General features: G+C 44.1%; 1 protein-coding gene across 1 annotated transcript in view; it reads right to left on the bottom strand.

The window, feature by feature from the left end:
• lpgat1 (lysophosphatidylglycerol acyltransferase 1) overlaps positions 1-7,780 on the bottom strand; it is a 95,674-nt gene extending 87,894 nt beyond the window's left edge. Inside the window, exons 1-2 of the mRNA XM_084313892.1 lie at positions 7,164-7,780; positions 4,189-4,442 (exon numbers count right to left, since the gene is read on the bottom strand). Coding sequence (XP_084170018.1) covers positions 4,189-4,426 — 238 coding nt within the window. The 5' untranslated portion in view covers positions 4,427-4,442; positions 7,164-7,780. The remainder of the gene's footprint in view (positions 1-4,188; positions 4,443-7,163) is intronic.
• Between the last annotated feature and the right edge of the window lie 4,292 nt (positions 7,781-12,072).

Here is a 12,072-nt window from a genome sequence, read left to right as displayed (position 1 = left end):
AGCCTTACATTTCAAGTATTGTTATAATAATATAGTAATATAATAAATGGTCATATATTGTAAGCCAAAAAGTAAATTTTGTTCCCTGTGTATATATATATATAATGATAATAATGTCACGATGCATGACGTGTGCAATAATCGTTGCAACTCTGTACTGACCTCTCTGTGTACTGACCCCTCTCTCTGTACTGACCCCTCTCTGTACTGACCCCTCTCTGTGTACTGACCCCTCTCTGTGTACTGACCCCTCTCTGTATACTGACCCCTCTCTGTGTACTGACCCCTCTCTGTGTACTGACCCCTCTCTGTGTACTGACCCCTCTCTGTGTACTGACCCCTCTCTGTGTACTGACCCCTCTCTCTGTACTGACCCCTCTCTGTGTACTGACCCCTCTCTGTGTACTGACCCCTCTCTGTGTACTGACCCCTCTCTGTGTACTGACCCCTCTCTGTGTACTGACCCCTCTCTGTGTACTGACCCCTCTCTGTGTACTGACCCCTCTCTGTGTACTGACCCCTCTCTGTGTACTGACCCCTCTCTGTGTACTGACCCCTCTCTGTACTGACTCCGCTCACATCGCAGCGACAACCAGAACCTGCAGATTCCTCCTGAGCAACGTCAGAAGGATCCGCCCCTTCCTGACAAAAGAAGCCACCCAACTCCTCGTCCAATCAACAGTCATCTCCCGCCTCGACTACTGCAACGCACTGCTAGCTGGCCTCCCGGCCACCGCCACCAAGCCTCTTCAACTCGTTCAGAACGCAGCGGCCCGCCTGATCTCAAACCTACCGAAGTCGGCCCATGTCACCCCACTTCTTAGGGACCTGCACTGGCTCCCCATTGCTGCACGAATCCGCTTCAAGGCCCTCGACCTAGCATACCGTGCGGCAAAGGGAACCGCTCCCGCCTACCTCCGGTCAATGGTCTCTAACTAGTAACTAACTACACACCCTCAAGACCCCTACGCTCTGCATCTTCTGGCCGCCTCAGACCTACTCCTATCCGAGCTCCCGGAGGGTCATCAAGGAGAAGTCGCCTATTCTCAGTCCTTGCCCCACAATGGTGGAATGAACTACCCACCCCAGTTAGGACAGCCGAATCACGTCCAATCTTTCGCCGTCGACTAAAGACGCACTTCTTCAACCATTATCTGAAATAATGAAAAAAATAAAAAATAAAAAAAGATCTAACCCTAACTAACCTTACTGTCATGCACTTGTCCTAATAAACTAACCTACACTGTAACATGCAACACTTTGATGAACATTGTTACTAAGCTGATAGAGTTGTGCCCTTCCTGATGACTTGTCGTACAGAACTTGTAAGTCGCTTTGGATAAAAGCGTCAGCTAAATGACTAAATGTAAATGACCCCTCTGTGTACTGACCCCTCTGTGTACTGACCCCTCTGTGTACTGACCCCCCTCTCTGTACTGACCCCTCTCTGTACTGACCCCTCTGTGTACTGACCCCTCTCTGTGTACTGACCCCTCTGTGTACTGACCCCTCTGTGTACTGACCCCCCTCTCTGTACTGACCCCTCTCTGTACTGACCCCTCTGTGTACTGACCCCTCTCTGTGTACTGACCCCTCTGTGTACTGACCCCTCTGTGTACTGACCCCCCTCTCTGTACTGACCCCTCTCTGTACTGACCCCTCTGTGTACTGACCCCTCTCTGTGTACTGACCCCTCTCTGTGTACTGACCCCCCTCTCTGTACTGACCCCTCTCTGTACTGACCCCTCTGTGTACTGACCCCTCTCTGTGTACTGACCCCTCTCTGTGTACTGACCCCTCTCTGTGTACTGACCCCTCTCTGTACTGACCCCTCTCTGTGTACTGACCCCTCTGTACTGACCCCTCTGTACTGACCCCTCTGTGTACTGACCCCTCTCTGTGTACTGACCCCTCTCTGTGTACTGACCCCTCTCTGTGTACTGACCCCTCTCTGTGTACTGACCCCTCTCTGTACTGACCCCTCTCTGTGTACTGACCCCTCTGTACTGACCCCTCTGTACTGACCCCTCTGTGTACTGACCCCTCTCTGTGTACTGACCCCTCTCTGTGTACTGACCCCTCTGTACTGACCCCTCTCTGTGTACTGACCCCTCTCTGTGTACTGACCCCTCTCCTAACATGCAGGCATATGTGAAGGTTTTCTCTCAGAGTGCCAAGTGAAGTAAATGAGCAGTAATACATTCAAAATAACACTTGTATAATATAGCAGTCAGGTGTAGAATCACAGTTAGGTGTAGTAGAACACAGTCAGGTGTAGTAGAACAGTTAGGTGTAGAATCACAGTTAGGTGTAGTAGAACAGTCAGGTGTAGTAGAACAGTTAGGTGTAGAATCACAGTCAGGTGTAGTAGAACAGTTAGGTGTAGAATCACAGTTAGGTGTAGTAGAACAGTCAGGTGTAGTAGAACAGTTAGGTGTAGAATCACAGTTAGGTGTAGTAGAACAGTCAGGTGTAGTAGAACAGTTAGGTGTAGAATCACAGTCAGGTGTAGTAGAACAGTTAGGTGTAGTATACTGTAGTAGTCAGGTGTAGAATCACAGTCAGGTGTAGTATAGCAGTCTGGTGTAGTAGAGCAGTCAGGTGTAGTAGTATAGCAGTCAGGTACTCTTAAATAATTCTTAAAAAACAATTACCCTATGTTTAATGAAGGGACCCATAAGCAAAGATAAGCCACACCCATTTTCGACCAATCACAAGAGCACAACTACACAGTATATCCCTTGACAGTCTTGTTTGTTTTCACAAATTCACAGCATTCGCCACAATCTTTGTTTTCATTTTAGCAATCAGTAAAATGTTAAAAACATGAAAACGACGGCATTTAAAAACAAAAGAGTCAGGTAATCATGATTATTGAATTCATAGTGTCTGTCGTTTTGACTCTTTTGGTTTCGTAATGGCATCCTCTGGTTTTCAAATGCAATTAACCCTTTCCTGGAAAGATGCAGTTTTGCATTAGGTACACAGTCTTGTACCAATCACTTTTTAAAATGCAGATCTCGTTTAATTGACTCCTATACTACACCTGACTGCTCTACTATTGTATATATGTATATTGACTGAACACTTTTTGTTTACGTTTTGACTTTTTCTATTTTATACTTTTTATAAATTTTTATCTAGCACAATCCCAGGAGCGTATACAGAAAAAAGCATTTCATGGAAAAGTATTCTGTATTTTACTATGACAACTATTAAACAAACTTGAAACTTAATTATGCTCAACTCTGCTTCCGTCAAATGTCAGACCAATTGAATAAACGGAGCCATATAAACCTGCTACCTTGATAAACTCCTATGGTAAAACACCATAGGTAAAAGATTTGTCCGGAACCAGGCAGGTCTTAAAACTATCACGTGACTCCCCAGGTCTATTGCTAAAGCCATGACCAGGTGTTATATAGGCAGACTGCTTTGCATTATTAATCAATATGCCTTGTTGCTCTCCACTTTCAGCAGTCATTTGTAGACATATTGCCTGCTCCGTGCAACCAAACACCACTGACGGGCCGAAATCACATCAAGACATTCAATCAGTCAATTGAGGGGAGTCAACACACATTTGTCAATGACTTTTCAAGCCGTACGAGCTACAGTATTCAAGTATCCGATCACAGACATATAGGTTGCAAACAACTGTTGATAGATTGTAATCAAATAGCAAGTGCTTATCATTGAACGACAACTGTTGCCAATGAGTGGTGTGTTGCACAACGTTAGATGGCAAAACATGTCATGAGCATACCAGGATTATTGATTACAGAACTATTATGCACCAACTACTAGCCTGTGCAATTCATGGTGGGATACAAATTACAACTGGACACCATCCATATGATGCACAGCACTGTATTAGCTGTGGTCAGTGGAAATCAAAGAGTGCTGTACACAGTTTGCCAAACCAGCCAGCAGTGGTCACGATGCCTTGCACCTGCCTGCCGGGCCTGCCCACAGCGGGAGATAAGTAATGCCAGCATGCCAGGCACATGGAACACGTTAGAAGGGAAGTCCCTTTCAGGTGTGAGAGATCTCACCAAATCAGAGATTAGAATTTAGAGAATTGAACATTCTAATAATATCACAATGGCCACTGAAAGAAAACAAGAGGTACAATTTGAAGAACTCTCTGGGAAACATTCCACAAAACAAAAACGTTAAGTATCTTACCTGTATAACCTGCCACCCAGCCCCACGAAGACACCATGGCCAGCATCCATTTAAACATTATTCCTTCAATGTGCCAAAAAGTTGCACTGTCCAATATTCTCAGGGGCTGAAGGAGGAGTAGGTATAAGCAGTAGGAAGGGATGGCTACAAGGTTGTTGAAAAACATGAAGGCGAAACGAAGCAGCGACTTCAACAGACCCCAGCCCAGTTTGCGGGCGCCGTCCAGGAGCTGTGCCATCCTGCTGCAGGCTAGCCTGTGAAGGAGAGACAACGGTGGTTAGCATCCTGCTCCAGAGGCCTGTTACACAAGTGAGCGTACCAAATTAACCAGGCTTATTCCAGATAGTCTGGCTCGTTCTCCCGAGTTTTATTCGGTTCCACAGAGCAAGTTCAACATAGTTCAAGCTGCGTTACTGTGGCAACTTGTGCTTAGAAACTAACCTGCCCGAGGCAGGCTAATTACCAGGCTATAAAAGCCTCGGTTGACGCTTAAAACAGTTATTTTAAAACCATCCGAATGGAATACAAACGTCTGTGATCCTACTTTTCATTTATGAACTTATGCTACACTATCCAAAATAAAATGTAAAGTTAATTGAGAATACAGTATACAAATTATATAATACATACATATATATATATATACGTATATATATATATAATTTATGACTGCAGGGTCAGCTGTGCCAGAATCAGCAGCATCGCTTCCTTTTTGCAGCTGCAATGATTAAACATAATGATGAAAAATCTGACAGTTAATGTAACATCAAGTTGCTTATACATAAATGCTTTATTTATATATAGGCCTAATACGTACCATTCTGAACAGAACATTTGTATTTGCTTCCACATTCTTTTCTCCCCACTCAAGTCGTTTTTAGTTTTTACTATTTTTAATATGTTCTTCAAGTATTATTCAATTAGTGGCATATTTAATGTTGAGGTTTTATCGCATGGTTTCATGTATAAGCTATTTTAGCACTGCGTTTGAGTTATTTAATATTGTGGGAATGGATTAGGCCTCCCAGATATTTAATTCGATAGTTACTTATGCATTCAATCTGGTGCCAAACTGTCCCCCCTCCCTTTGGATATGGCAGTCATATGACTTTTTTATGACTTTGTGATAATTGATATGTTTGCATTTTTTTGTAGAATTGCACAAAAAGCCACAGTTCAGTGGGCGTGAACATTGTGCCTCTTTCTTTTCAGTCTTCATTTGGTCATTGAATTGTCACCTTAAAAGTTGTTTATGAACCCAACCCTCACCGTTTTGATTGGTTGATTGAACACTGTATTAACAGATTGCAGAATGGGTACAGTACAGTACAGCTCAATACACACAATTGTTAAGGGGATGCAGACCAGAGAAAGACTTTCGTCTTGTTTACATCCCCCATTTTCAATTCATCAGGAATATATGACAGTATATGTATATGACACACACGACATACAGATAGACAGTACTGTCTGCTACATCTATACATTTATGACATACCAGATTTGCAAATACAGTAGTACTGTTTGTGATACAAAGAGTCCAGAAAAGAGAGTATATACATTTGACGTAGAAACTACATTGGAGGTGGGTGGGGGACACTACACTACCGTAATCCTAACCTAAAACATCACACCCCTTAACTAAAAACAGAGATGAAGAAAACCACTCGTGTGTTTGCAGATTTCCAAAGGTATATAATGCATTTTCAACGAAATGCGAATACCATCCGGCCAACAACAACACCGTCTTTAGTTTCGCTACTACGACGCTGATGATGAACCCATCTGATCCATGCTCCGACCTCTCGGGCTGCTTTACGAAAGCTGTGCACAACATGCGATTCTGTTGATTGCTTGAACCTGGCTTGGATTAGTCAGATCATGTTAGTTTGTTAGCCTTTGTGTGGGAACTGCTTCATCTCCGATTGACTCGTTAGGTTAAATGAAACCAGGCTTGCGAAATTAATCTCGGGTTTTCCTAGTTAAAGGTTGACACTAGAAGATCACAACACGGGGGTCATCGGGGTCGTCCGTTGTTTTGACCATGAAGCTGCAACGCCGCCGGTCGGTCGTCATAAACCTATACACCTGTGACCTAACCGCTACCTAAACAAATCAATGTAAATGTTGTATTCAGGAACCGTGGTTTCTAGTATCTTCCCTTTTCTTAAACTGCTGTGTGTGTGGAACAGCCAGCAGGTCAACCTCTACTAATCAAGATAACCAGCAAGTACACAAACTATAGTAATACCACAAGGTCAGCAGCAGGCGCTCTTGTTACAGTGTGAAGGCATATTATTATAATATGATCTGAATAAGAAACAAACACAGACGCCGCTGGGATCAGACTAGTAACAGGAATTAAACTATGAAGGTTGAGAGATCGAACGTTCTTAGCTATAGTAGTAGTAGGTACGTAGCTGGTTGTGTCTGTGACCAGAAGCTCTACCCTTCATGGTTTTACACATCATCACTGTAATCATAAGCAAGCAGCAATGAACATCCAAGACCAGCGGATATGTTTATTGAGTTATATAATGGTTGGTTTTCAGATCAGATCGCGACTGGCAGCTATAGCTACCTAGCTGGTTTTGCATGCAAGTATATATATATAGGACCATAAAAGGACCACAGTCCAACTCAACATGATACAGACAGATCATTCAACCTAACGTTGGTTGGCGTGGCGTTGATCGCTAGCAAGGGTCTGAGTTGTTATAGCATAATAATAACAGGAGATGTTTATAAACAACGTGCCCGTTATGAACTTAGCGCTGACCATTCAGAGACTCAACAGAGCTCACATGGAAGCTTCGGTATTTAATGTCCCCAAGATTATATATTATAGGGCCTAACATGCCCACTGAATTAAAAGTGAAAGCACACACAGGGACACTATCTCTGAGCAGGAACATCTCCGTTCCATGCGGTAGTCTGAGCCTGAAACATAGGATGGTTCGGTTACTACTACTCACCCAATCTCACTGAAGCATCCAAGGACACAGCCGAAGATGTTATTATAGCGTGATATAATAAAGTCACGTGTAGCTAGCTGGCTAAGTTAGCGATGATGATCTCACCAGATAACATGTTAAAAATCTCGACCAATAAGTCTATGTTGGAGACTCGAGGAAATGTCGGATAAAATGTAGAGACAAGTCCGGTTAGTCCAGCCGTTAACACGGCGCTCATCGTGCTGCTGCAGAAGAATGAAGCCCGGGGTAACGTAACGTTAGCTAGCTACTCCTTCTTCAGCGTCGCTGCTGGGTCCATCTCTCAGTCAATGGCACCGGGATCATTCCATCGATGCAACATCATCATCATCATCATCATCAAGTTAGCGGACTATATATCGAGCTTCCGTCCGGCTAATATCATATGAACCCAGAGAGAGATAATAACGCAGCAGGCCCGGTGGTGACTACAGCGCCGACGTGATGCTGCCCCGCCGCGATATATCTTGACGATAAAGATTCAACCGATAATGTTATCATCAAACGCGGAGGACGGCGGTTGCTGTGTGTGTGTCCGGGGTGGTGAGAGCCGTTATCTCTCTCTCTCTCTCTCTCTCTCTCTCTCTCTCTCTCTCTCTCTCTCTCTCTCTCTCTCTCTCTCTCTCTCTCTCTCTCTCTCTCTCTCTCTCTCTCTCTCTCTCTCTCTCTCTCTCCCCCTCCACTCTCTGTTTCACTCTCTCTCTCTCCTCTCTCTCTCCCCCTCCACCTCTCTCTCTCTCTCCTCCCCCTCCTCTCTCTCTCCCTCCACTCTCTCTTTCTCCCCCACTCTCTCTCTCTCTCTCTCTCTCTCTCTCTCTCTCTCTCTCCCCCTCCACTCTCTGTTTCACTCTCTCTCTCTCTCTCTCTCCCCCTCTCTCTCTCTCCCCCCTCTCTCTCTCTCTCTCTCCCTCCACTCTCTCTTTCTCCCCCACTCTCTCTCTCTCTCTCTCTCTCTCTCTCTCCAACTCCACTCTCTGTTTCACTCTCTCTCTCTCTCCTCTCTCTCTCCCCTCCACTCTCTCTCTCTCTCTCCCCCTCCACTCTCTCTCTCTCTCTCTCTCTCTCTCTCTCTCTCTCTCTCTCTCTCTCTCTCTCTCTCTCTCTCTCTCTCTCTCTCTCTCTCTCTCTAATTCAAATAGGCTTTATTATTGGCATGAAATATCAACAGAAACATAGTAAATTACAAAATAATCATTCAATCGGGTAATCAGTTTACAGATGTAGCCACCCAGATACATGTATTTACAGAGCTTGTGCTCTTATTGTATGACAACAATCTATATATTTTGCAGCTAATACTGTACACTGAGGGGGGGGGGGGACACTGTACAACTGTACAAGCAAAACTGTACATTGGAATATTGACAAAACCATACTAGGTAATTTACTGTACATTGGAGGGGGTTGGGTTAAGACATTTACAGGGGCCAGTTTCGAATTGCAGTCTCCCGTAGGTGTTCTTTGAGAGTGATTTTGAAAGTGGGTAGTGATTCACATTCCTTTACAGCTTTGGGTAGGGCGTTCCACATTGATGTGGCATAATTGCGAAACGTGTTTAGTCCCTTGTTTGAGCCGAATCTGGGTTTAACATGATTTGTGGAGCTCCCTCTGGTGTTGTGATCGTGGTATTCACTGACCTTTGGGAAGTATTTTGACATGTACATGGGTACCTTGGTTGTGTAGTGTATCTTGTATGGCCCATTGCAAGTTGCTGTACTCTGTCGTCTACTCTAAGCCATCCTAGGTTGTCAAAGTGGGCAGGGGTGAGGTGGGTTCTAGGAGTAAGGTCAAGCAGTAGTCTGACCAGTTTGTTTTGAGATGTTTGTAATTTTGTTTTTAGCGCCTTTGAGGTGCTTTGGTACCATGAGGTGCAAGCATAGTAGTAGTACCCTTGAATGAGTGCTCCTGCCAGAGTATTCAGGGTATTCTTGTTTACCAGAGAGGAGATCCGGTACAAGAATAGAGTTCGTTGGTTGACTTTTTTTATTACATTGGATGCCATTTTGTCACAGGAAAGATTAGCCTCTAGGATGGAACCCAGGTAGGTAATTTCATCTTTCCTTGTGACAATATTTTCACCCACTGTAACCGAGAAGCCGTCGGTCTTGCTGAGTGTTATTTGAACCGAAGAGAATGGACTCTGTTTTGACCATGTGTAATGATAGTTTGTTATCAGATGATATGAATGAATGAATGAGAACTTTATTTAACAGATTGCAGAATGGGTACAGTACGGCTCAATACACACAATTGTTAAGGGGATGCAGACCAGAGAAAGACGTTTGTCTTGTTTACATCAGGTATGTCATAAATGTATAGATGTAGCAGTACTGACTATCTGTATGTCATGTATGTCATATATGTCCTGATGAATTGAAAATGGGGGACCCTGATGTAAACAAGACGAAAGTCTTTCTCTGGTCTGCATCCCCTTAACAATTGTGTGTATTGAGCTGTACTGTATTGTACCCATTCTGCAATCTGTTAATAAAGTTTTCAATCAATCAATCAATCAATCCCCCATTTTCAATTCATCTCTCTCTCTCCCCCTCCTCTTTCTCTCCCCCCCTCTCTCTCTCCCTCTCTCTCCGATGAGTATACAAACATACTAATAGTTGGCCTACTACATAGTGTATACTTTAAGATTCGTAGCTTTGTTAAAAAAATATCCATCTGCCTCAAGTTAGGTGGGTCCTGGTACCAGAGACAAGGAAGAAGCTTTCATCCAACACCTCTTTGCTGGTCCTCTATGGGCCAGACTCTTTTGTTGGGATAGTCCGCCTCCTGCTGTCTGATCTATTAGAATTGCAACATCTAAGGACAATGGCACGCATACCTCCAGGCCGGGGGCGGGAAATACAACGCAAAGTAGTCAGGCCGTGTTTTAAGCAGGGTAGGGGTCCCCCACTAGGAAAATGTTAGTTACAAAGACTTCATTTCCTGCATTCTGGTGACTTTTAGTGCATGTGAACCACAAAAGAAGGAGCCAACAACTGTACAATCTTCCGTTATAAACCTCAAATAAAACCAAAGCTATCAGGAGGACTACAATATAATAACGAAATAAATAAATATAGGGCTACATAACAATTATAATAATAGAAAATCAGACATTTCTTTATTGCCAAGTAAGCTTACACATACAAGGAATTTGTCTTGGTATTTTGGTGCATCAACATTATCAGACAATTAAAGTAGAATCAAATCGAATGGAATATAAAAACTAATTTAGAATAAAAATACGATAGAATATAAAATGAGGTGTGGACTTAAGTTCATCAGTGGTGGGTGCAAGTGTACATTGTGTGTCAAAGTAGAGTAAGATGTGTGAGATGCAAAAAAACGAATTAACATAACAGTTCAGCTGTATAGTACTTCCAATTCTTTTATTTTTTAAATCTGCAGACCATTTACATAGCAGGCCAGGCCACCGGCCCAATGGCCAGTCCGGGACTGCTGAGAGGTCTGCCAACTTATCTTCACTATTGTGCTGTTAGCTGTTACAAAGAGAGCACTTACGGGAGGCTGCAATTCAAAACTGGCCCCCGTAAATGTCCAAACCCCCACCCACCCAATGTACAGTTTCTTCCCCCTCGAATGTATATATTTTCTTTTAGGATCCGTCTCTTTTTTTTTTTTTTTATCTTTCTTCCCCTCCTTTTTCCCGATTTTTCTCCCATCCCACCCTTCCTGGTTGTTGCGTACTTTCCCCTACTGTTGGTCCGGGAGACCGGAGACTGTCACATGCTTTCCTCCGACGCATGTGCAGCCTGGCAGGCCAACCTGGCCGCGCAGGTTCTCACCGGGGAGAGTGTAGCGTGTGGGAGGCCACACTATCTCTCCTCAGTTCCAACCCTCGCTGAGCAGGCGCCCCGACCGAACTGTAGGGGTCGCTGTCCACAACGCCCAGGACCCACCCTTCAGCTTTTCCCACCCCCTGATACAGCCAATTGTATCAGTGTGAGAGGCCAGCCAAGCTGATAGCAACGCCGGGAGCTGGATTCGAACAGGCGAATCCTAGTGTCTCCCGGTGTTGGTGATGAACGTAATCTCCGTGCGCCACCTGCCCCCCCCCAGGATCTCTGTCTCTTAAACAGTACTGTATATTTGTATATCTTGTATGTCATAAATGTCTGGATGTAACAGTAGGCTACTGTATATCTGTATGTCGTGTATATGTCATACATGTCATGATGAATTGAAAATAGGGGACCCTGATGTAAACAAGACGAAAGTCTTTCTCTGGTCTGCATCCCCTTAACAATTGTGTGTATTGAGCCGTACTGTATTGTACCCATTCTGCAATCTGTTAATACAATTTTCAATCAATCAATCAAACAACTAGAATCACTGGCCTGACTGGGAAAAAAACTATCTTAGCAGGCCAGGCCGTAAAGAATACAGGCGGCCAGGCCTCTAGGAAAACTCCTGGTGCTCCCGATGGCCAGTCAGGGCCAGTCTGTATGGTAGAACAAAATTTGCTGCAAAGTTTCACAGTACACTCATACTTTTGTGATATGCAACTTCAATGCATTTTAGCTGCGACCAGCAGCTCTAGGTTTTTCTGTCAGTTGGTTGGTCCACAAACATTTCTCCACCCTCTAGTCTAGCAGGTAGTTTTAGCCAACATTTGGCTAAAAGGGGGAGTGGTCTATCGCAAAAAGGCTTTAAATTCCAAATGGATTCACAGACTTGCACAAGATTTTGTGGAAAGGTTGGTCATAAGCCAAAGGACTGTCCATAACAAAAAGCTGCGTAACTTCAGATTCAGGTAACATGGCCAAACTGGAAAGCTTGATCATGGGGCAAAGACAGTAAGAAGTGACACACACACCATTTTGCCACATCCACTTTCATAGCTCATGACTTGCTTGTATACTTGCAGAAGGCA

This window comes from Notolepis coatsorum (genome assembly GCF_963971535.1).
Source record: "Notolepis coatsorum genome assembly, chromosome: 5".
Classification (NCBI taxonomy): domain Eukaryota; kingdom Metazoa; phylum Chordata; class Actinopteri; order Aulopiformes; family Paralepididae; genus Notolepis; species Notolepis coatsorum.
The sequence above is the reverse complement of the archived record's forward strand: the minus strand, read 5'-3'. Positions and strand labels throughout refer to the sequence as shown.